The 25,507-nt window shown below is 38.7% G+C and overlaps 1 protein-coding gene across 14 annotated transcripts in view; it reads right to left on the bottom strand.

Annotated features, from left to right (window-relative positions):
* The window catches only part of p120ctn (adherens junction protein p120), a 50,189-nt gene that overhangs the window by 16,272 nt on the left and 8,410 nt on the right, over nt 1-25,507 (bottom strand). For 8 of the 14 annotated variants that reach the window (XM_028303891.1, XM_028303887.1, XM_028303886.1 and 5 more), the window contains exons 4-8: nt 5,201-5,321; nt 2,953-3,078; nt 2,456-2,557; nt 786-842; nt 2-87 (exon numbers count right to left, since the gene is read on the bottom strand). In XM_028303891.1, coding sequence (XP_028159692.1) covers nt 2-87; nt 786-842; nt 2,456-2,557; nt 2,953-3,078; nt 5,201-5,321 — 492 coding nt within the window. Of the gene's footprint in view, nt 1; nt 88-591; nt 674-785; nt 843-972; nt 1,132-1,796; nt 1,839-2,097; nt 2,184-2,398; nt 2,558-2,952; nt 3,079-5,200; nt 5,322-25,507 lie in introns of those variants that run through there. The other 6 variants (XM_028303898.1, XM_028303897.1, XM_028303900.1 and 3 more) reach the window with 3 other exon arrangements.

Below are 25,507 nucleotides of genomic sequence, written 5' to 3'. Positions count from 1 at the left end.
CCTTTGTTGTAGATGCAAATTGTGTTGAGGTAAAGCGCCAGGTGAGGCACTCCTTGGAGATGCGCTGCCACCGCCTTCTACGTATTCCTGTAATTAAAATAGAACATAAATCTTCAGTAAACTGTACATATTCAACTCAAAAGATAATTCGAATTGAACCCGGCTGAGCGGTAAGGTCCAGCATTTAGGAGAGGTTTTAGAAGTCCATATACGCGGAATGTGTCTGGTATTCCGTGGCTTCGTAGTAGCCAGAGGCTCAGCAACACTTTTAAGGAAGAACAATACATAGTTTCAAACTAAGCTGAGGAGATGGCCGCAGTATCTCACCTGCCCCATGTAGGCAGGAACTGCGATGTGGGCTCTACCATATACACGACACTGACGCCCGTATTCACAAACATTACTATGAGGTCTCACAGTGCGCATGGACGCATAGGGTGACACACGAACCAATCACAGAGCTCTATTCAACGCTGTGCGTTCAATTTGCTGCTTCACTTAAGCAAGCATCGTTTGTGAATACGTGCGTGAGTCTATCACCTCAGTACTAATGTACCACTCTAAGCACAAGAGATTGTCGCAGCATCTCACCTGGCCCATATAGGCGGGGACTTGCGGCGGGGGCTCCACCATATACGCGGGCTGCGCCTGGTAGGCCGTGGCTCCATAGTGGCCGTAGGTGCCGTAGTGCAAGCCGTATGCACCCCCACCATTCACTAATCTAGGTACTAAAGTATAAAGGCACACAGCCACTCTTAGCAGAGCATATTGCCGCAGTATCTCACCTGCCCCATATAGGCGGGGACTTGCGGCGGGGGCTCCACCATATACGCGGGCTGCGCCTGGTAGGCCGTGGCCCCGTAGTGGCCGTAGTGCTTCGACGTATGTCCAACCACCGCTCACTGACACTTGAGTCCTATGTATAAAGGTACAAAGCCATTCTAAACAGAACAGATTGCCGCTGTATCTCACCTGCCCCATATAGGCGGGGACTTGCGGCGGGGGCTCCACCATATACGCGGGCTGCGCCTGGTAGGCCGTGGCTCCGTAGTGGCCGTAGGTGCCGTAGTGACCCGCGCCGCCCGCCCCGCCGTATGTCCCACCACCGCTCACTGAGACCGAGTCCATCACCTAAAACCAAAATAAATGTTTATTTTTAACTAGCTGACTCGGCGAACTTTGTTCCGCCTTAATGGCAATAAATAAGCAGACTTTTTTTATTTCGAACGGGATAAAAAGTATCCTATGTCCTTCTCCTGGCTCTAAACTACCTCCCTGACAATTTTCAGCTAAATCGGTTCAGCCGTTCTTGAGTTATAAGTGGAGTAACTAACACGACTTTCTTTTATATATATAGATTGTTAGACATAAGTAAAAACGAGGTGGACAAAACAAAACCTACAAGGTGGACCGACGACATCGTAAAGGTAGCAGGGATGCGCTGGATGCAGGCCGCTACCAATCGATCAACGTGGAAAGCATTAGGGGAGGCCTATGTTCAGCAGTGGACGTCCTATGGCTGAAATGATGATGATGATGATGATGATGAAGTAAAAACGTAATAATTCGTATTAACTAACATGAAATTGATTAAATTGAAAGGCAAAAGATAAGTGAATGATCAAACATACTTTCTAGGTATTTAACATTTCTTCTATCAGTTTATGTACCACTTAATTATAAAGCACAGAAGTATGGCCCAAAGCGACGTATTTCCCCCTATCTCTCTTTCTTCACTCGCCTTGATCTTTTGTCTGTCCTAAATTGTGATCTAAATTTAATCATCAGTCACTCACATGAGGGTACTTCTGTGACGGCGCCATGGTCAGGTGTCCCATGTGGTTATAAGNGATAGGGTAAGTCCTTTACGCGGTATAACCGGAAAACCGAAAAAACGCCGCTTTCGGGGGCCCCCACCACTTAAGCACAACTCCGTCGAAGTCGAAAACTTAGGAGAGTCTTAATGGGCAACCAATGAAGCCATTAAAGCAAAAAAATCTTTTGTAGGAATTATTTCCGATTTAATCAATTTTTGTGTTTAATTCTACTGGCCTATCATGGTTCTAATGAAACTGGGATTAATAAAATGATAAGTACCTTTGTTGTAGATGCAAATTGTGTTGAGGTAAAGCGCCAGGTGAGGCACTCCTTGGAGAAGCGCTGCCACCGCCTTCTACATATTCCTGTAATGAAAATAAACCATTAATATTTGGACCATTCTGCTGAAAATAAACTGAACTGTCATCAATTTTCTCAATAGGTTTCCTAAAGGATCAACTTCTAAAATCTGCTGACCTGAACTTGCGGTGGGGTACGTCATTGCGCGAGAGTGACCACAGAAGTCGTTATAAAGGTACAAAGCCACGTCCAAGTAGAGGATATTGCCGCGGTATCTCACCTGCCCCATATAGGCGGGGACTTGCGGCGGGGGCTCCACCATATACGCGGACTGCGCCTGGTAGGCCGTGGCTCCGTAGTGGCCGTAGGTGCCGTAGTGCCCTGCGCCCCCCGCCCCGCCGTATGTCCCACCACCGCTCACTGAGACCGAGTCCATCACCTAAAAACAAATTAAACACGATTTTTTTACATTGTAATACTATTTACATAAGAATGGAACTTATGGACTTAGGGACTACACATCAAACAGAGAACGGGCAGCAAAGTTCTCTGAATAACATCAATTTTTTAAACTGCGATCTCCAACCCGCCTGTCAAGCGTGGGTATTATGGCAAAAACTTCCACTATAGTGTAGGAGGCTCAAAAGTCCAGCAATGGACTGTAAAGGGCTGTTGATGATGATGATGAAGAATGGAAAACGCTTAATTACGCAGTTATGCGACATCATTTCCATAAAGGCGAAGGATTAAACATAAATTCTAGGTATTTAACAGTTTTATTGCCGCTTAGTTATGTGCGCACACAAGGGTGTCTCAAAGTCATGGTCTACTCACATGAGGGTACTTCTGTGACGGCGCCATGGTCAGGTGTCCCATGTGGTTGTAGTGAGCCGCCGGGGACGACACATACTGCCCATAGTCGGGATCAACGCCTCCGCCTACCACCGGGTATTCGCTCGCCTGGAAGAGAAACATGATGTAATTTAAGGTGACTTTATACAACATTATTATTATAAGTTAAACTTCACTTCATGAATTCAAATTCCTTCTTACGTAGATCTTTTAGAGCACTTATACCTAAATACAGCTTGCCTATGGATATCATATCAGCTCAGAGGTGGAATTTGGTAAAGCAATCGTCATCATTTGACAGTTCATAACGTACGATTATTCTGTCAAACGCTTTGTTTAACTGACTTTATCGTACGTTATGAACTGTCAAATGATTACGATTGCTTTACACAATTCCACCTCAGTACTCCTAGCTGTCGTGCACTACTCTTTCCTTAGATTTTGATCGTGTAAAAAAACTCGAAACTGCACGGTTTTGACTCCCGGACATAAGTTCACGCCCAATGTCTGTCCATAAAGTACAAAGCAAGCTATTCATTGAGTCGAAGGCGTATCACGTCTGAATCTTGGTCTGAATCTTGGTATCTTTCGTGACATAAAAAGACAATAAGTACTAAACTCATGACCTCAATTTCATACACGATCTCTACATTTCTTCTCCCTCTAATTCTCATCTCTTCTCACTATATGGTATAGATTTAGATAAATAACTTACTGCCCATAGTCTGTAGGTGCGTGATTTGCAGCCACAAGGAAACAATTTCATTATAACTATAACTTTCATTAGCAGTACTTCAAGAACAACTAATACAATGAAATGTTTGCAACTATACGTTGGAATGTAAACACGACCATTTATTAACTTCAGGGTTATCAATATTACAAATATTATGTGGATATTGTAACATTATTTCTGTCGCAAGTTAAAAAAAATAACAAAATGTAATAACTTTACAACATACGCTCAGAAAGAATTCAATGTTCATCACTTGGAAAAAAATCATCGATAAGTATGTATAATAAAAGGAAATAGGAAATCGATAGCTTTTGAAATGAAAATGCGACCCCTTTACCTATGTATGTACATTGTACAGACATACATTTTAATAATAATTAATAATAATTTAATGAAAAATAAGTCTACTGATTCCGACATTGTGCTCAATCTTGTATAATCAATTGAAGGAATCAAAATGTCAGCCCACTATTGCCAAGTAGGAGTGTGATTGTATGTCGCCTCCTTTAGAAATGCCATTCCTGATCAAGACAATCTAGGAATTCCACAAACGGCCCAACTGATGCGCAGTATACATTCCACTCAGTCTGTGCCGACTATCTGGCTTATAATAATCTAACAGAGGAACAATTTATCGGAATTATCAGTTAGGTCAGTATTACACTTGCATAAACTTGCTTATAATCTGACTGTTATCAGTATTGCTAAACAATAGGTTGAGCAATTGGAAATCTTGCGGACACTTTGGGACCTTTGTCACAATGTTCTGTTGAACTTAGGAAAAGTGATCCATTAGGGGAGGGTCACTTAACTTCCACGGAAAAGTTTCCTTTTGTTGCCAAATCGGGCAACTTTGGAAAGTTACAGCTAAGCTGATAATGATATTTACCGCTTGAAAAACGCGGAACTCGGGTGTAAGTTGACGACGTAATAGGCAGGGTTCAACACAAAAAAGTACCCTGACGAGAGACTATTAACTTTTAATTATTAAATTACGGTGTTGATTTACATTGAACAATGAAACACAGAATCTAAGTCTGTAATTTGAATATCACTCAAATATCAACCAATGCTATCTTCATATTTTCTTGCAATATTCTGGTGCAGGACCGGTCTTTATGGAAATACTCGCTATCCCGCAGTGGACCTCTTTCGGTTGAAATAGCTAAAAGAAGGTGGTTTGACGTCCCACCTGCGAAGGCTAGGTATAGACTAAGAGCTAGTGAACGCCAGACCTACGTAATTTTATAAAATCTGAAAGTTTTTTCAGCTTATGCTCCCAATATAGGATAGAATGTTGGTGAATGATGAAGTTTGGGTCATCGTGGCTTTGGCAGCTACGCATACGCAGACAAACATTCAGCTATTAGAAAAAGACGTAGGTCTGGCGTTCACCAGCTCTTAGTCTATAGTGTTGGAAATCCAACATGAATTCAATAGAATTGAAGATAGGAGGAGATGGTTTGTATTTTTCTTTCTCTCTTTCTTTCCTACCTGCATAGCTAGATGGTGTTGGTGGGCCAGCGCCGCCGACAGCTCGGCGTCTTCGGTGGAGGCGTCCGACCGCGACACGGGACTGTGCTGCGACCCGTAGGCGCCCTCCACCGGCCCGTTGCTAGAAATAAAGAAATTATACTTTTAGAAGGCATATTCTTTAGCATCCATAACCTTATTTAGTAGAACACATAGACGATGGAGAACGGCACATCCAGTTGAACTATGTGGCGCCTTGTGAAAGAGGAAACATTTGTTCTTTTGTAACGAACAAACTCTAAAATTACTCGACCGATGTCAAAAAATTTTACACCATTAGATAGAATGCTATTCATAAGTGAATCCTTAAGTAATATAGGTTATAGTAGGCCGAAATCCACGCGGGCGAACCCGAGAAAAAGCTTTTTAAGTCGATAAAGGCGAAAAGATTTAGATGAAATTAAGATATTTGAACTCCACTCAAATCGGGGGCGTCGGTCGCATTTATTATTCAGTTCAACTGTTACACTTGACCTGCTGAGGTCGTGCATTGACATCTAAATTAATTTGTATTTGTTTACAGAGCAATAAGGTCGAAGGTTTACCATGGAGCTGGGCGTGACCCAGAATAAACGACTACAAAGATTATTCGCGTAAGGATTTGGGATCGTAGATCCTGTGGCTATGTAGGATTTAGAACGGCTTTGCATTAGGCGCCTAAGCAGCGTGAAATCGCTGTATCCACTTAAAGACACACGCGTAGGCGACGCTGCTTAGTCGCATACGTGTCGCTTAAGGCACGTTTAAGCGACAGCGCAAACTGTGCGACAAATCGCGACGACAAGCTTAATATGAAATAACGCGCGCACGCGTTTTGTGGCCGGGTCTGTCGCCCAGTGTGCGCCGTCGCTGGTTTAGAAGCTAAAGTCATATTACTTCTGTGGACGTTACGAGAGCATGTCATACCTACGATATTTTTAGATTATTCTAGCTAAAACTACAAAAACAAACTAAGTCTATAGGGATTAATTTACAGAATATTCTCATGCCTAGTTTTAGTCCAACGCGCCCCAAACGGCCGACAAGTAAATAAGGATAACCACAAGAGATCTCATTTAAGCCTAGCGTATTTTTGTACTGTTTCAACTACGGAGGTTTTTACGGCTTGTTACGGATTCTGTACACATTTTCATGTTCATGACAAAACAGACAGGAGTTTTGTACATGATATGATACTCTCTACTTAGAAAAAAATAAAACGATCTGGTAAAGATCGCGGAAAGAACCTGGATGCGGGAAGCGCACAGGGCCGTACATTATGGAAATCTAGAGGCATTTGTCCAGCAGTGGACGTCTTTTGACTGAAACGAACGCACGAAGTAAAAATTAATATTGTGGCATTATAGGTAGTCACTTCAATTAAATTTTAGTCTTAAAGATGACGAGTTCATTAATTAACTTCATTAACTGTTTAAAATTTAACTGCTTTGAGCAGTCAAATCTATTTGCCAACTGATCTATTTTCACGCAAACCCTCGTCCACGGCAACTGCTTATGAATGGATAAGTAGGCACGGCCATTACTCGATACCTACAGGCAAAACATAAGTGAGAGTACTATGAAACCTCACTATGAGCCGGATCGATTGCAGGCTGAATACCAAATCCATTGCCGGTTTAATGCGGGGCTCGGCTTTAGCAAAACGGGGAATGGGAAATGGAAAATTAATTATGCGAAGTAACCTAAAATTATTGAAGTGCAAATGACCTAATTAATTTTTATGAAAGGCGATTCTTTTGAGGCTGCGGTTGAGCTCAATTTTACCTGATGGTACCTAAATTAGGATGGAATCTTAGATGGACCACAATGTTCATCGCCGGATCCTTAAAATCATCTATTTTATAGGAAATCCACGTCAAGATTTTCAGCAAATAATTTAGTTTTTAGTTTGTTATTTTGTTGTGTACTTGCATCGAATAAATACTTTTTCTTTCTATCTTTCAAATAGCTTCATTCAAACTTTGTATCGGTCTACAACAGTTTATGAAACTAAAATGCAATTCTTAAGCATCAGATTTTCAAATAACTTTTTTAAATTAAAAGACAATTCATTAGCTATTCTCGTAGTGCTAACAGAGGATTTTTAAAATGGCTTTGTCTAAACTGTATTAATTTCTAATATCGCCATCGAATGAATTAATAATGGTCTCGGCACAAATGCACGTTCAAACCGTGCATGAAAATGTTATATTTATTTTATTATCAACTCTATCTAGTCTTGGTAAAGTTTAGTTTTGATTGGAGAGGTGTATTTTGAAATGCCTAGGTCGATCTAATATCAACATACGACGGTAATGATTCAATCTAAATATTATATAAAAAGAGAAACTGACTGACTGACATATCAACGCACAGCCTAAACGGCTAAACGTAGGCACTTGAAATTTGGAAGGGACGTAGCTTAGGTACCGTAGAGGTGCACTAAGAAAGGAATCCCGAAATTCCCACGGGAACGGGAATTAGCGGGAAAATCCTTTTTGTATGAAAAATCTAAACCGCTTACGTTAGAAGCTTGAAATTTGGCATGCAGGTACCTTAGTAAACTTAAAGCTTAGTTACAACAGGATATTGCAAAATTCCCACGGGAACGGGAGTTAGCGGGAATAAACATTTATATGAAAAAATCTAAACCGCGTAAGATAGATAAAGGGGGTAAAACGGGATCCACGCGTACGAAGTCGCGGGCGGCCGCTAGTTATCTTTATAAACCACGTCTAGGTCCCGATAACTGCATTATTGACACAGCGCGGCACACATTCGATTTAAAAATACACCAATCGATAAGTCAAATCGATATCGGTAATTTATTGGTTTAATGTCCATTCGCGGTTTATTTTTCCGAGGACGTTGACTCTAGGGTTGAACGGCTGGAATGTTTGTGCGCTGAATTTTAATCGTTGTCTGGGCAAATACTTAAGTTTCGTTTATACTTTGATCGATACAGAAAAAATACCTCACCAAAAATAATATTTAGAGGGTGAGTTTTTACTGTACAAGTAAGAGTCATTGAACCATTAAAACTGATTGACGAGCGAATCTTATGTAGTTATAACCATATAGGTACTATTGGTGTGGACTGTAGCAACCCTACAATGATGGCAAGTCATTGCTTCCTTCAAGAACTTGTCACACTGGATGCGGTCTGCGGTCAGGTCAAAATAAGTGCAGCCTGCACGTATGATTACTCTGACCTTACCGCAGACCGCATCTAGTGTGTGGCAAATCCTTCATCCATCGTGAGAATAACATCAATAATCTGATGTGACAACAAGTCTATAAAACCTAACGTCGCTAAAACTATCCAAAACCGATTTTCTATACGAGGCCAACTCGAATAGACATAATAAATTCATTTTCTAATCAAAAAGCCTTTGTTCTTTGCGAACAAGGGGTCTGAATCGCAACAAAGGACGTTACGACAAAAGACCACACACGTATACATAGGTTATGTACATCATTGTCTATCTATCGGACGATACATTTTCGATTTAGTCTACCAAATACTACCAAATTGTAACTTACGAATTTTGTTAGGCAATCGCTAAGTGTGGTGTGTGGTACATCATCACACTAGAAATAGGAGACTTCTTACCGATTGATAGAAACATGAATTATCTTTATGGTATTCGAACGAGACTCAAAGGTCTTATAACTTTTGTTTTCGCAACATTTTCGATTTACTTTCAGACTCGCGGACCTATTCCGCCAACCGATTTGGATCTATCCGTTTAGCTCCTTCATCGCAGTTTATCTCACAATAATCCTAAGCTTTTCAACACTGTAATCTTCCCCCGGGACAGCTTTCAGCTCAGCGTTTACTGGTTAGGTTTATTGGTGGTAAAACTGTAGATCCTGGCTACACAGAAGTGACAGTGAACGAAGTACGAACAAAATGCGTCATGCGATGGCCCTATTACCAGCAATTACCGTAGGGCGGACAGGTGTGTGGTATCTCTTGCATATCACCAACCAACATGCACGGTTGGGTTGTTGAAATTATGTAGATACAAAATATTGCTTTGTATAAGTTATTTTACATGCATACTTAACTTAGTTAAAATTATGTAAAAGACGAACTCCACCTTAACACTAGTTGATAAGTAAACTGAGACCAGCGCTGTTGGATTCATAATAATAATGTACATTATTTTATACTATCTTCTTTATATAAATTCTGATTGTGAATCTGTTTGTGGTCCTATGAGAATAAATGAAAAAAAAAAAAATTACCATAATACAATAAGACCTTACGGAAGACGGTAATATCTAATTGATCTTATGTAATAATGATAGGATTGATAGGTGTTATTTTTCAAACGAAAATGTGTAGTAAAAATGGGGCCCGATGTGTTGTCGACTGACAAATAAAAGAGATGGATATTATGCACGTAAAAATTGCTTTGTTAGACTTGTTCGTATTTGGGTATTGGGTAACCTATGTGAATATTCTGAACGAGGGATTTCAAAAAATAGGAAAAATATTCCTCTGCATATAACTTTTAATTAACTAGGCTTGTGTAGAGATAGAAGGATATAGTACCTAAATACGGGCTAAAATTAAATAAATGTATACGGGCTGTTAAGCAGTCTCTTGGTAATTAATTTATTGAAGCGATCGAAAGTATAAATTGAAAGTGATTTCCATCAAAAGTGCGTTTTGTTTTATCTATAAACATCCGTGTCTAAATGTGCAAGTTCCTATCGTCTACCTCCGAATAAAACTTATGCACACAATATAACCATTCTCATCTACGGAGTAACGTATTCAAACCCCGTAATTTGCACAGTTTTGTCGCAAATGTAACTGTGAAACAGGAATGGAAACCCGGCAATAAAGTACAGGTCATCTCGGGGGAAATTAAAGTGTCTTCGACGTAATAAAATCAATCCGTAACGGTGCCAACTCGTGTGGAGGCCTGCTCCTGCAAAATGGACCCCAGGTTCGGTGGGACAATCAGGGTTCTTCTTGTTTTTCTTCTTTCAATTCGTGTTTGAAGTGATAACATGGTAGTCGAGAGATTGAAATGAACTTTCCTATTACTAGTAGTGCTTTTGGTACTATAGATGACCCACGCTGAACTGTCCCACCAAACTCAATGACAGGGGGGCGCTACCATCGTTCAACTATATGGTTTCCAACATGGCAAAAATCGGAACCAGCGATTCGGTATTGACGGTGTGGCGCCCCGCTGTCAATGTCATGGATAGGACAGTTCAGTATTTTGGAACTATAATTTAATTGATTCCACGGTGCAGTTTTTGGGATTAGGAAGTAGCATTTGAGCAGCATTAAGTCGCTTGAGACATTTTCTCTTTAACCTCATTAATAGATTTTAATACGAAAGCACTTTGGGTCGCTGAGCCAAACATACTGGAAAATATAACCCTCGTACGACAGTAAAAATATGATACATGTCAACGCAATAAAATCATAAACACGGTCTAGGGTCACTGCTGCGCTAAGAAACCGATTGTGATTTCAAAGCATTGAGTCTCCCATTTTATTGGGCGATTCTATAGCAACGGATACCACCAATTAATGTAACATTGACATTATTGTTAACATGAGCGATTACGCTTATCGGTAGTCCCATAAAATGGGCAGCTGCGTCAGTCTTGTAACCCATTAAGTTGATGATTCGCTATATTTAGCACTCACGCTAAATGATTGTGCTAATTGTTGTCATCAGTGGGAAACAAGTGGACTACTCTTGACGCATTTGCTAAAAATATAACTAAAGATGCTGTAATTCGTTGGAATATGGAAGAAGACTTGGAAACGATTGATGAAGAATCGAGTGTTATTTGACTAAAATCAATAATTAGGACAAAAAACAATTTCCAATAATAATCCCCTGACCTTATCCAAAAATCTAAAACTGTAGCGGAGGATTATGGCGTCTCTATAATTTAAACAATAGTAAAACTTCTTATTAAAACACTGATCGAAATGATGGTGTACGAATATTTGGCAGTGTACAAAAACCAAACTGTTAACGTAAATTCCAGTCAATTAGCATCACAAATTTTCACGTTAATTTAGATGTAATTAGTGCCACGCGCGGTGACAGCGCTAATGGTACAATAATATCAACGGAATTCCACCTTAATGTACTATGATGTTTCATTATAAACAGCAGTTAAAATGCTGGGGTTAAAATGAAATTGATTGAATATTCTGACAAAAAATGTATCACAAAAATCTGGTCATTTGAAAGAAATAATTTTCTTTCTAATAAATGTATTTACATTTATTTGACACACATTTGGTCTCCACTGCAGAGGATTTGAAAGAAAGAAAGAAAGAAAGAAAAAATATTTATTTGGTACTACCAACAAATGGTGTGGCGTGTAAATAGCCACACCAGGAATAAAAAATTGCGGGGAAGGAAGATGATGCGGGGGTCGGCTGGTGACTCCAAACAACTCAAAAATCCGCTGAATATTTGCTGAAGATATTGAAATAATCAAAACCGCAAGAAATATCGACGGGTCGACCCTCGAAGCCTGGTCTCCGTCTCCTGATCCGCAGGTTGGTGGTTTCCGTTTTATGCAGCTGTATTTTTGAGTTGTTTGGAGTCACCAGCCGACCCCCGCATCATCTTCCTTCCCCGCAATTTTTTATTCCTGGTGTGGCTATTTACACGCCACACCATTTGATTGTGGATTTGGCCTTCCCTCCCAACGGTGGACTGGTTGGGATATCTCAAATTCTGTGACGCAACATCGAAACAATCATTTAATATCTAGGCAATACGTTGCCTAGAATGCTATTGCCATAATCGCAATGATTGCACAAAACAACTATAAAATTGAAATGCTTTTCTGATCATATCATACGTGTTTAGGACGTATGAATTGCAAAATGAACACCGGACAATGATGTGACGTAACGTCATACAACACAACACACAACCATAGATTTGTGATGTCCATAACTTTCACCTGTTTTCGAACTTAGTTGAGATCGAGAAACCATAAGCTTCATCATCAGTGATGATTCATCACTTTAGAAGCTTTGTCCAACGCATTACATAACTTCATTGTGGATACTTAAATGGATGCCTTTACTTAATCTTTATTTAAATAAGAGAAAAAATTAGTTGAGATTATAGATCAGTTTTCATCTCACAGCTCATAACTTGATGTACCTACCTATCTATGGACGATGGAACATCACGCCTAAACACTATGGCTTATACAGTTACGATGTGCTATTTTGCAACGAAAACAAAGTCACTTGTGTAGCAATTGAAATGTCAGGACCTCTATGTGACCGAACGCTGACCCCTCACATACAATCATGCATGCGCACTGACACAATTAACACTACAGACAGACGATTCGGGGTCTCATTGGCTACTGATCCGCGTAAATCCTGACAGTCTGAGCCAGTACGTGCCACTGAATATACGAGTAGTCCTAACTTTTCGGATTTAGTTTTTTAAACACGTATTTGCAGCAGCAGAATTGCGGATTCAAATTTTGAAGATTTTATGGTCATCGTTTCAGGGATCTAATCGAAGACAAGACAGAATTTAAAAACTCATCAGATCTCTCTTTTAATTTCCAGAGCACGTCTGTTAGATTTTGAGCTCTTTCGAAAGAAAGATTAAATTAAAGTAGTGGCATGAGATAAATAACAGTATATTCTGTCACTAGTGCCGTAGCAATAGAAATCATCATCACTAACTGATGCATCGTGAATTTCGTTATCTAAACAAAACACAGAGCAGGAGGACCTTAAATGAAGTCAAATCAAAGCTTGCCAAGCGTAATCTAGAAGCTCACCGGTAACTCGCAACGAGCATTGCTGTCAACTTGCAGTGCATTGCCGTGATTGAGTTTATAGCCGCTAAGCGTTCATTAGGTCCCGTAGTACGCGGAATTAGAGCCCTAGCAAGCGTGGCGAACGGCAGAGCTAATTGTCGGCCTGTGTGTTAACTGTGATTTAGGACTTGCTCGGTAATCGCATAGTGTGCGAAATTAAGCTTATAAATACATTTAGGCCATTTTTGAGGTACGAGTGTAGCATTCCTTGAGTTATCCTCATAATGAGGTGGTTTATGGACACTAGAGTCCGTATCAACAACTTTCAAACAAAACTCTACTCAAATCGTTATAAATTCTGTCCTGTGATCGGTCTAAATATTAAAAGGACAATGACCAAAAATGTATGGAGTGTGGTCCAAATGTCCACCACTAACGAGACCTATGTAGTAAAATAGTCCACTAAATACTGATTCATTATAACCAAACCGCAATAAAAAATATGCTGTCAGTAAAAAGTTATGACTGAATGAAAAGTCTGTTTTTTACCTTTTCATCCGAAAAATGTTCATGATATCATTCTATCCATTGCACATTTTGGACTAATCTACGCATGTTATGTCATGTCGCATGTGGCGCGGGGTTATAGATGAACTTTATTAAATATTATACTAGTTGTGCCTACGACTTTGTACGCGTGAGAATTGTTAGAATAATGTTTCCCATTTTTACGACATTTGTCTTTACTGCTCCGCCCCTATTGGTTGTTGGGTGATGTTATTTATCTTAAAACCATCCTTGATAAATGGGCTATCTATAATAAAAATAATTTTTCAAATCAAACCAGTAGTTCCAGAGATTAGAGCGTAAACTACTACATTTTTCAAACAGTCATAACTTTTTACTGACAGCTTATTTTTTTTTCGTCCCATACTGAAAGTTAATCTCTATTTAATGGACTATAAGCCAATATAGGTCTCATTGGTGGTGGACATTTGAACCACTTTTGGTCATTGTCCTTTATCAACCTAAAGCAGCATCATTCTAAACTTGAGATTCAATTGTGATTTGAGCGTCTTTCAATACGAACCTAAGACTTGAACATCGTTAAACCTGAAATCTTTGACATCATGCATTTCGTTAGAGATGATGGAATACATAGACTTGTAACTTTTGCTTAGTACCTTTTTCCGCATGCGTGCCGAAATCCGCATCACAGTAAAAGGGCACTTAGTCGATATCTTTCTAACTGGTGATTTCATATTCAATACGTAATGGGGTACCAAGCTAGTAGCTGCCTGTGGGGACCGCTGAGTGACTGGCCGTCGGAATGCCGGGCGGGTAGATGCCTTGAGGAAAAAATGTACAGTGGCAAATTGCGGTGATGCATAATTGTGTCAAGACTCGAGAGACTCGCTGTGCATACGGAAATATGCACTATGATAGAATGTAGTATTTAGCTATTAGCATTAGCTATTATTATATTTACAAGCTGTGGCTGCAACTTTGTAGTTTGGAAGAAAACAGTTTTATCGTCAGTCGTCCAATCAAAAAAGACCTCATATTTATATAGGATCTGGTCTAGTAGATGGGTCAAGCTACTTACATAAGACGCCTACAGATTTTAAGTTACATAACACTTTTATAAAACATACAGAAACATTATCATTACCAACTGATTTCTGTGAATCTTGCTCTCAATTACCATATAGGTACGGTCAAATGCTAGAGACATTAACATGTACGTAGGTAGAAATGATCATTACAATACAGCAGGTAAGGCAATATGCATATGGCACAATGAAGTCACTCCGCTTGCCAAATGTGCCTCCCTGATTACAGATGCGGAGCATGTTCCAGCTCAAGCTAGAGCGCCCGGAATAAATACTTTTAATACAAATGTCACAATAACGGCTCTCAGGGGACCTTTTTCGATACACAACTAAATGCCCGTAAATCCGCTCTGGATATTCATGTAAAATGTAACGTGGCATAAATCGAGAGGTTTTTTACAAATAAAACCCGGCTGCATCCTGCAAGATGCATTCCATTGTGATGATACGATGTTTGGCGACGTTTATGGCCCATTCCAAAGTCTTAATTACATGTTTATGATAAATTCTCGCTAAACAGTGACTAAAACACGGCCACAAGTCACGAAAAGTGCATTTTGTGAAAGGTAAAAGGTGACTTCTGTTGCGGCGTTGCCTGCATGCAGCGATAAAGTTTGTTTAAGTATGTGATTACTGGTCAGAACTTCCACATTTGTGTTTTCTAAAACCGCGATAACTTTCTTTAGTCAAGCAAGTCTTATTTCTAAAATCATCAGTAGTTGACCACTTGTAAGTCGTCTAGCAGAAAATTTGTGCTCAAGCCCACCTTTTAACTGTAAGGATTATTATGAACTGTGCATTCTACACAATATCTGTACCCCTATTACGAAAAACTTTCGAGTGAGTGAAATATTCTCGTAGTTTGCCCCCTCTACTGTACGCAGTAGGATATAACTAAACTGGTCCTGGTTAACTGGACAACTGATTGGAAAACGGTCTCCACACGTCCGAAGTAGCGGGCTCAGCTAGTTAATACAATAAACTGGAAACCTATGTAGGTGCTACATCCATTTCCTCCTGCCGGCCATGTTTCCGACATACAGCTGATAGGAAACCATGCCAATTTAATGCATACAAGCATTTTGCGGCGGTTCCGCGCTCTCTGGTTTTGATTTGTCTGAGACCTGAGTACCCTTAAGAACTGTGAGTGGCGGCCATAAAAAGTAGCCTGAAATTCTGCCCCACAATAAAAAATCATCAGGGTTTTTATGGAGGTTTAAATTGGCGGGACTGAACATTATTACCAATGAGTGTGTGTATTTCACCACTTTGATAGATAAGAATTAGATTATTGTTTATACACTATGCGATAGTCAGCTTGTAGACAAGTGACTTCATCAGATCCTGAAGGTGGAATCGTTTTATTATTTCTCCCAACTATTATACAATTAAAGTTTTCCTTCGATCTCCAAAAAGATAAAACAGAATTTTCAAGATACAAGTTTTAATCTTCGCTTCGTTAATTCGAAAGCTTGTCTAAATAAAATAGTTTGCAATATTGGATCTCAAGAATTCCAGCTTTGTAAATACTCTTACAACAAATGCTTACTTTACTGAAAATTCCTGTATATTTTACGTAAATTGGAAGGTCACTTCTTAGAATCTCGACTGAGTTACAAAATTAAGATAAAGCTATTGTTTAGCCTGTGTGTCCTTCGATAATTTGATAGCTACAATACAGGGTGACTGGAACTAAAAAAATGGTCCAATAGTTCGCAAACGACCTCCTCTACATGGGTTTTAGTATGTCGGGTCTAGTTCCCAGTCACCCTGTAGAATCTATACAGTACCTATAGATATGGATTTGGCGTACAATAATAATAAGATTAGTCATAATACCTATATCCATATCCATTGTTAGGGAATGGTTGTATTACATGCGATTGATAAGGCACGCGCGTCTTGCTCAGGTGTGCAGATGTGGATTCAGTTATTCCAAAGGTTAAAGAATTTTCTTCTTCTTGTCAGGTTGTTACTGACATCACAATATTTCTTAATGAATCGTCATTAGCTTCAAATACATTAATGTAAGGCAGCTTAACTTGCCTAGCTTCAGAAGTACTGAATCATAATTCTTTATATCTATGCTCGAGTTACATCGTTAGAAAGTGATATCACAGCTGCACAGGTTACCCAAGTCATCTTACAAAAGGCTAATAAAGGTTTAGTAGAACTCTTCTAGGGGTATGCGATGGCTGGCAGTAACATGATCCTCAGTTGATAGCATGAATGCTTGACAGGTATATGTGCGCTAGGATCATTAAATGATGGAAGGAATGAAATTAAAGGTATGACTATGACAGTGTGGTTACAATACTTTCTTGTAGATACTGTGTTCTCGTCACATAAAATCTATGGATTTTACGAAAACTTACTGCTCTTTTTAACTGAATATTGTTTTTCAGTGGATTCATACCAAATGTTCGTTACCCGGTGACTGCCACACTGTTCAGTTCACACAAAACAGGTTCAAAACAAAAATACAACTGTAAAACGACACCTACCTATAAGGAACGTCTCATTTTTGCTACACCAAACCAAGATATTATTGTCGAAATTTGAGAACGGGGATAAAGGGGTTCGAGGCGCCGAGATTTGTGTATTGACGCCTATTGTAAATTACGAAACTGTCCGAACCCAGTCCGAGGAAGACTCTATAAATCAGATAGATCAGTAAGCGCAGTGATATCAATCGACTCGAGTCGATTGTTATTCGAATGCTTTCGATTTTCAATGCTTTTACTCCTGAAAATTTTGAATGCTTTTGCTTATCTTCTGGCAAAAAGGCATACCCTAAAAGCTTTTATTAATCACGAAAATACTGCTCAAGTAATTAAATTCAGGCTTCGACTTTCAGTTGCTTTTGTGAAAGAGGAACCTTTTAATTTCAATGATAAAAACATTCATCTATATCATTACCTAACTAAAACTAAACCAGCTTTATTTTTTGACTAAATTAAGCAACTTTCTTCTTACAGAAGACAAATAATTAAATGCTACCCGAACACTGAATATTCAAATGCTGAATTTCCATAGGAGGCGAGTATCCATTGTTCTATCGATTCCCCATTCAATCAGGGATCGATTCTGTCTCGATTCGATACTGGAACTTGGCGCCTTGGATGCAAGCACTCGCACGTACAACTCGGCCTAAATCGAGTCATTGTAGTCGGCAACAATATCGACTACAAACTTGTCGATAAATACGATAGGTTGGAACTTGTCATATAATCAATAATTCATGAGATACTACGGCACATCAGGGTAAATACTGTGGCATCTTATACTTAGTTATAATAGTTGCTATATTGCAGAAAGAGGTCTGATTTAGTGAGTACTGTACATAAGTACAAGTCTGACGTAGTAACACTGATAATGGGTACTAATTCACAGATTAAGGGTTCTTTCCACGGACACATCCCGTTTCTTTTAGGAAATGTATTTGCTGGATCCCTTTTAGTAGAATACGTGATTAAATTAAAATCACACGAATATCCCGTTTGCAGAGTCCCGCAAAAACCGATCCGTTCGAATTTCAAACACACTTGTGTTCCCCACATGACAGTCTACTTTTGCGGGATCCTGCATTACTGGATCCCCCAAAACTGGATTCCCATGGAAAAGGACCTTTACAGGAACAAAATACTTTAAAAGATTACGCCATTTCCAAAATGGCCAGATCGTGGAAGTATTGATTAGTCTCCCAACACCAGCACGATAAAATAACAAAATGAAGCACCACTATTCTCATTACTTATTTACGGAGCCAGAATGCATCGTAAGCTGAGGTTGTAGATTTCAAGAATCATACCGCTGCAATGTGGGAACGACATTTGCATTAGTTCGAATGCAGTATGAAACTGCAGTGGTCGGTTAATTTACTTGAATTTTAGACTAATGAGAAATGTACATTATCAATTTTCTTTTCGAAGTCATACATTGTCATGTTTGGTTGTTTAATTATAAGGTACTTTATTTAATTTTCGAAAAGACCAGACATTTCAATGAAACTCTTTAAAAAGTACACGAAGTAAGCAAGCAAAAGCCAGTAATGGAGAAGATACAGGTTACGTCACAGTTATTACAACATTAACTCTTGATTACTCTCCTAATTACACATTTATGAGGGCATAAATAAAATACCTGACAAGAAGCTTAAATGAAAACTTTATAATACAAAATGCCGTTATTTGTGATTAAATATTGGCACCAGTTTTTGCGCCAGTGCTTTTTATAGCTACAATCTAAGCTAGAAAATGATCTAACGACGAGCGTGCTTGCCTTGGAGGCTAGGTAGAAATGCGACTGAACTGCATCGACGCTATTTAGAACATCTAGAATAATTTGTTAATGTAATACACGTAGAGTATGCCACGACCAAACCATAAGATATTAAATCTGTGATTGTTCCAAAATTTTAAATGCCAACAGTCAATAAATCACAGGCGTAAATACTAGTTAATAAATTATCCAAAAATTTTGTATTGATCGGTACCTAAACAACTGAACTAATTTTGACGTTTTTCATAGAGAAAGATTCTTAGAGAAGGAAGTCGTTTTTCTTTCAGAGAAAAACACAAAATGTTCGATCTATTCGGGTTATATTCTAGATTTTTCCATTACAATGATGAGAACCAATCCCACACAATATCTTATCAACGGATTCGAAATGGCGATAAAAATATACAACCTGTACTGCATTTGTTTACGTAACCAGTCCAATGAGCCAACTGCACCTACCCGTAATTATGTGCTAATACTGCATTCGCGGCGACAAGAAATTATGTGGAGTATCGGTTGCATACTGAAAATCCTAATGAGGTTGCCAGATTTGTGAGCACTTTTAGGACGTTTATTGAAAGTCAACAGCTAGCTAATTTTAAAAGCGAACATTTTCTTTTAACACCATGTAATGGAAAGAAGTATTTTGATCACAATAAGTTCAAAAGTTCCTGAAGGCTGCGATCGATTGATTACCTTTCTTCTATAACAAAACTCTCTCGGCGAAAGCGTAAAAAATAGGGCGGATAGAACGTCGTATCAATAAAGGTTAAATGATTGAACATTATTCTAATGCTGTTTATACTAAAATAGAGCACTCCTGAAGAGAAAATTCTTGACATTTTTACTCTTAATTCTTATGAGTCTAATGATTCTTCTGGATTCTAGAAGAATCATTAAGACAATCCAAGAATCCTTGCCAGACGTAGCGACCCTAGTTCTAATGCAGCCCGGAATGTCACTTGGGTGGAATTAGACTAACATAGAATGGATGCCTGCAGTCGGTTTTAAACGGCAGGCGCAGAATGTCTGGTGTTTTTGTTATTATGTCACCACAACATCGTCTCTTCGGCACAAGTCAATGTAAACATTGGGTAAACAGGATATTTTCTTTTGTAGCATCTTCCAGGGTAGTTTAATCGATTGATGTCAACAAATGGAGCAATATAAAGACAACATTGAAGCTCCCCCTTTTTGTCATCTCTGTCATTTAGTCATCTGTGTATGGGTTCACCTAATAACCGCATTATTGTGTCGCCAAAGCAAACACGACAAGGCTACAGTCTATAGGAGGACGACGACTGAAACTGAACTTTCGGTCACGTGAATACGTCAGTAGCTATCCAAGATAACAGTCAACAACTCAGCATAACCAAATCGCTACGTCAATTATAATGGCAAGCACGATCCGCACGCACGCGGCAAACTTTAGATCAACCTCAGACTCTGCAGGGTAGTTCGAAGTTTTGATATCTCGAATTCTCAAGGCTGTGTGCCTCTGCGGGCGAACTTCATCGATGTAGGCAGAACGCCGATCGCGATGAGACCATTATCGTTTTATGAATCTACAGCCTAGGGAACTTTTAATTTCATTAGAAAGGACAAATGTTCCGGCGCCCAGAATCCAGACGTCCTTTTTACTAGCTTTGATGACTTTCTAATACCTTAAATGGTTATGTGAGTGTACAATTCAGGTGCTAAGACTAAGACCTTATTTAATTAAAAATGTAATTTTGCCTTATTGAGAAATTAAGTTCGAAACCAGTCGAATTTCTTTGAAAGGGACAACAACCTCATTCATAAAGATAAACAAAGCGTGCAACATATAATAGAAAAATTGGAGACAAACGAGAATATACAAAGGCCCAGTCTAAACATTCATTCCGCTCACCTAAATTTTAAACAATGAACTCGGATAGGCGGTCTAGAATATCATGTTTTCATTGAACATAAAAAGGGCGATGACCACCAAATTAGAGGAACTCGAATTAGCTGTACCTACAGCGAAATGGGTTTGGTTTAAATTGAGCAGCCAGAACAAACAATCGAAGCTATTAGACGTTAGAAGAAGTAAATTGGATCGACTCAACGGCTTATACCTGGAAGCAATATTTTACAGCCCAATTCGCGAAGAAGCACGTGTTATTTTTAAACGGGGGAAATTCACGAGTGGCCGAAAGAATTTCCGGCTCGCCGCAAAACTGACAATTCCGAGCCGAAACGATAGGGCTGGCAAGAATCGTTTTTGTGGCGAAACTTTTAAAGGAAATAGCAAACGAAATTATTGGGGAATTCCCAATGCGGCTATCTTATTAATCCCACAACAGAACTTGGTTTTCGAATCAGGATTAGAGTAATGCTGTTCTCACTGAGAATGAATGTTGTAATTAGCATTCCACCAAAATCAAACGACTCATTTAATTTCTTAACTTCGTTACAAACCAGGCAGTAACAAAAATCAAATCAGATTTTCAAAGAGCAGTATAATTCGTTTAGCTTTCAGTATGCCCGCATATAGGTAACATACACCTTGTGAGGTGGTGAGGGTTAAGACAACTGACATGAACATACCAGACGTAGACGAAATAAATCTAGAAAGCAATTTAATTAGCACAGTTTAATATGGCTGCGAGGGTAGGAATTAATAATTCCAATTACTGCCAACCTGTTTACACATTTTCGCAATATGTCGGGGATATTTTAAGATTGAAGGGAAGTGGGACTTGCAAATGAGGGGGAAATGGTCTAAAATTATACAACGCGTCTTTGAGTTGTCTTGTCCGCATTATTACATTTACATAGAGCTGTGGATCGGAATTGCGGAGCAAGGCGATCAAACACGACTAAGCTTTTAAAATTGATATTGTCAAAGAAAAGCGCTTAGGAAAATATGGTTACCATTTGAATTTAAATTTCCGTAGCGTTGAATAATACCAGGTTGGGAAGGAAGTGCCTTTTTCCTGTGATTCAGATTTCGGGACGCGTGCGGATCCTCCGCATGCTGGTTGCCCGCTATTCATTATTTCATACAATATGTTTTTCCTATTACGCAGACCAGATCCGCACGCGTGCCGAAATTCGCATCACTAGAAAAAGGCACTAAACGGCTCTTTAAAAACGTCACAGCCCAGGAAGCATTGCAAACAAAAACAGTTAAACTTACCTAAAACTGGGCAGAGTTAGTCCGGCACGGCTATAATTTCCAACGGCCGTCCACACAATAGTAATGGCCGTACTTAGTAATTAATATAAGACCCGGCTTCCGCTTACAATAACTGGACTTTCTGGATGAGAGGACATCGTTGAGATTTTAATTTCACGATAGCGAAGGAATTTTTGAATGGCCAAGGGAAATGTTCCACCTATGTAGATATTCAAATGATTGATATGAGGAAACTACAGAACTATTTGACTGTTATATTTGAGTAGCTGACCCGGCGAACTTCGTACCGCCTACATTCATCGAAAATAATGTAGGATTCTAATGGTACAAGAATTTTTCAAATCGGTCCAGTAGTTTTGGAGACTAAATAACGTAAAAATGTTGCAAACTCTTTGATTATGATTTTAAATGTTTGATAAAATGTTTGCTGACAAAAATATTTAGTTCGCTTTTTTCTTGCGAGTATTTTTCCAGCTTGTTTCTGACTTTCCGCCAAATGCCAAAGATTGCAATTGCAATAACGGTTAGAAAACTAAACTTCTGCCAACACGAATCGATTGAAACTTGACGTGAACTTTTGCCTTGCGGTGTTCTTTAACTTTTAGCAGATATACGATCACTAAAAGTTAAAGAACTTTGAAAAGGTGCAATAACCCCACCAATAGAATATACACTTTTCTGATTTCATTATAAATAAATCTTTGCAGTCCATAATATGAAGATCTCTCTTTACATAAGTTGCCAAATAAATTATTTAGACCAATCTAAGGCCTGAATTAAGCTTTTAAACGTCAAACAAAGCCTTGAGTGCTACCCACCGCAAAAATGTTCCAGAACAGAATATTTATTAAACATAGCGATACACTACCGATAAAAATTTCCACACATGGTAACAAAAGTGACTACACGATGAAAACTGACAGTGCCAGCCCTACAGTGACCTCACCGCAGAGAGGCTGTGTATACAACCTATCCGTTGTGCGGTCAGTTATTGTTTTTACGTGAACAGTACAGCGGACAGCGCATCAGCTACGCCTTTTCATTGTAAAATAGCACGTATTACAACTGCCCGAGAGGCCACTGTTTTTGTTTCAGGCTCGTACTGCACAATAGACTATTGTGGCTTTACCCTACGAATCAATGCGTCTCTCTTTAAACATCTCTCTGTGTAGACGCCCCCATTTATGTCTGAAATTATGCGACTGTCTGCGGTTCGGGATATTAATTATTCGTAATATGTTATTGATTGTCGCCGACGATGATTAATAGTCGCTCATCTTCCATTTGTTTGCACGATATTTCAGGATTCGGATTTTCAATCATAATCGTATTTTAACCGCTTATCAGCGTTCGTTACATTTCCAGGAATTTAATTGAAGCCTTAACCTCTGATCTATCCTTAAAAAGGCCGGTCTATCCTGAAAAATTGTGAATTTTATCTTCAAGCTTAGTAACCAGGGTGTAGGTAAGCCCAGGGTCAACGAACCAAAATAAATTTCGTACAAGATAGCCTTCCTTATCTATCTTTATTAATTATCTTCCATTCTTGAAGCAATTAACGTTTTTGAAGATCCGAAAGAAATTTAATCCTCGTTCAGCAGTTTTCCTGGGATCAAACGCGAATTATAAGATCTCAAGATAACCAAATAATATTTTTGGAAGGCCGTCTTTGAGCCTGTTTTAAATCTGCTGAAATCTTTTGGTTGGCCAAATTCGGAATGTAATATCGCTATATTTTTCTTTTGTTTGCAAATTGTAACTAAAAAGAACAAAATATTACAGAGCTGAGCTAGTTTATAGGTTTAAATGAGAAATGTGCCTTTTATAGGTCAAAAAAGTTCTAAGAGTCGAGAAAAAAAGGTGAAATGTTAATTGCAGTTGGCAAGAAAGATATTATTGCACTTTGCTGAAAGTTCTTCAGAAATTAAAAAACATAAAGAAAGTTTCCTTGATAATTCATAACTAACCTTCACCCGTCAGCATGAAAATTAAGTCATAGCTACTGAAAATGTTTCGATTTTTTCTTAAAAATATGTTTAAGTAATACCTGACATTGCGCTTATCTTCTGGAAAAGAAAGCTCTAAGGAGTATTTTAAGAATAAATAAGCGAATTAAATGAAAATGCTCAGTGTGGTAGACGAAGGCACGTGTGTTACTGTTACTGACGTCAAACGATAGCGAATAAGTGGCTAAGTTATCGTTGCCTTTACATATTAAACAGAGTTAAAATACAAGGAAATTTATCAAAATGTAAATTTAGCTATACACTGTATAAAAATTCAGCGAAGCGAAGACCTCTGCAACTCCTATGTAGCCAGATCTACAGCCTGTCCATCCAACCAAACGAAGTGAGACTACATAAGTCCCAGTGAAAAGTTAACCTGTACTACTCGTAGTACATTAAGGGGGTGCAGCGCCGACGAAAAATTACGATTTGCTAGCCGAGATAGCGGTGGCGCAACGAACTAACACGATCGCACACGAACTACTTTACAGAGTAGAGACAAAAGAGACTCAATACAGAGTAAAAACACGTATTTCACTAATTTTGCTTAACAAAACGTGAGTTTATAATACTTTAATTAGGAAAAAGAAAGGATTAAATTTTTTGTTGGTATTGCTGCGAAAATTATTGTACACAATAAAAATCCTAACTAATATTGATTCTTCTGATGAACAAAGGCGTTAAAAAAGTTTCGTAAAAGAGTATTTTTCCTAGACGTTCAATTCAAATAGGTTGTTAACGTAGCGTCTTTTCATTCTATACATGGCCAGAACGCAAGGATGTGAAACTAATCGAGTATAGTTTGGAAATAACTTTTTTTTACTAAACTCTTCCAAACTGTATGAGCAGTTACGCAAATACCGCGTACCTACTACTCTAAATAAAAATGTTTATTTATTTAATCCTACCTAATCAGTTTATTTTGAAAAACCACTTACCCGCAAGAGTGTTAAATATCTAGTTTTATATTGATTCGATAAAATATATTTAAGAAATAAAAATACTCTTCCGAAACCGAAACTTCCTTACAAGGCTCATATTTTGAGGGAAAAATAAACCCGTCCCATGGTCGGGTCTTTTACCTTAATAATTTCTCAAAACAAAATTGGTAGTACGTAAGTTAGTATCTACTGTACTTGCAGGTTGCTTGGTATCCAAGTGGATACCTTGGTGATAAATACTAAAATGAACTTTGAAACTCTGAATCCAATTTTATCACCATGAAATGCACTATAGTCATTTCATTACTAACTACCTAACTAATATTTGTTTACGTATAGAATATGCGAACCAAAAAAAAATTATAGGTTAGATTAAACTTGATTTTTTTTTAATCTTTACTACCCGCTCTTATGTTATAACATGATAAAACTTACCAAATTTAAAATAAATCACTCGAAAACTCGCCACCACAACAAAACAAAAAAACTAACAG

Source organism: Ostrinia furnacalis, unplaced genomic scaffold (genome assembly GCF_004193835.3).
Source record: "Ostrinia furnacalis isolate ACB-3 unplaced genomic scaffold, ASM419383v2 OfSCF1318, whole genome shotgun sequence".
Classification (NCBI taxonomy): Eukaryota; Metazoa; Arthropoda; class Insecta; order Lepidoptera; family Crambidae; genus Ostrinia; species Ostrinia furnacalis.
This window is presented reverse-complemented; position numbering and strand designations above follow the sequence as displayed.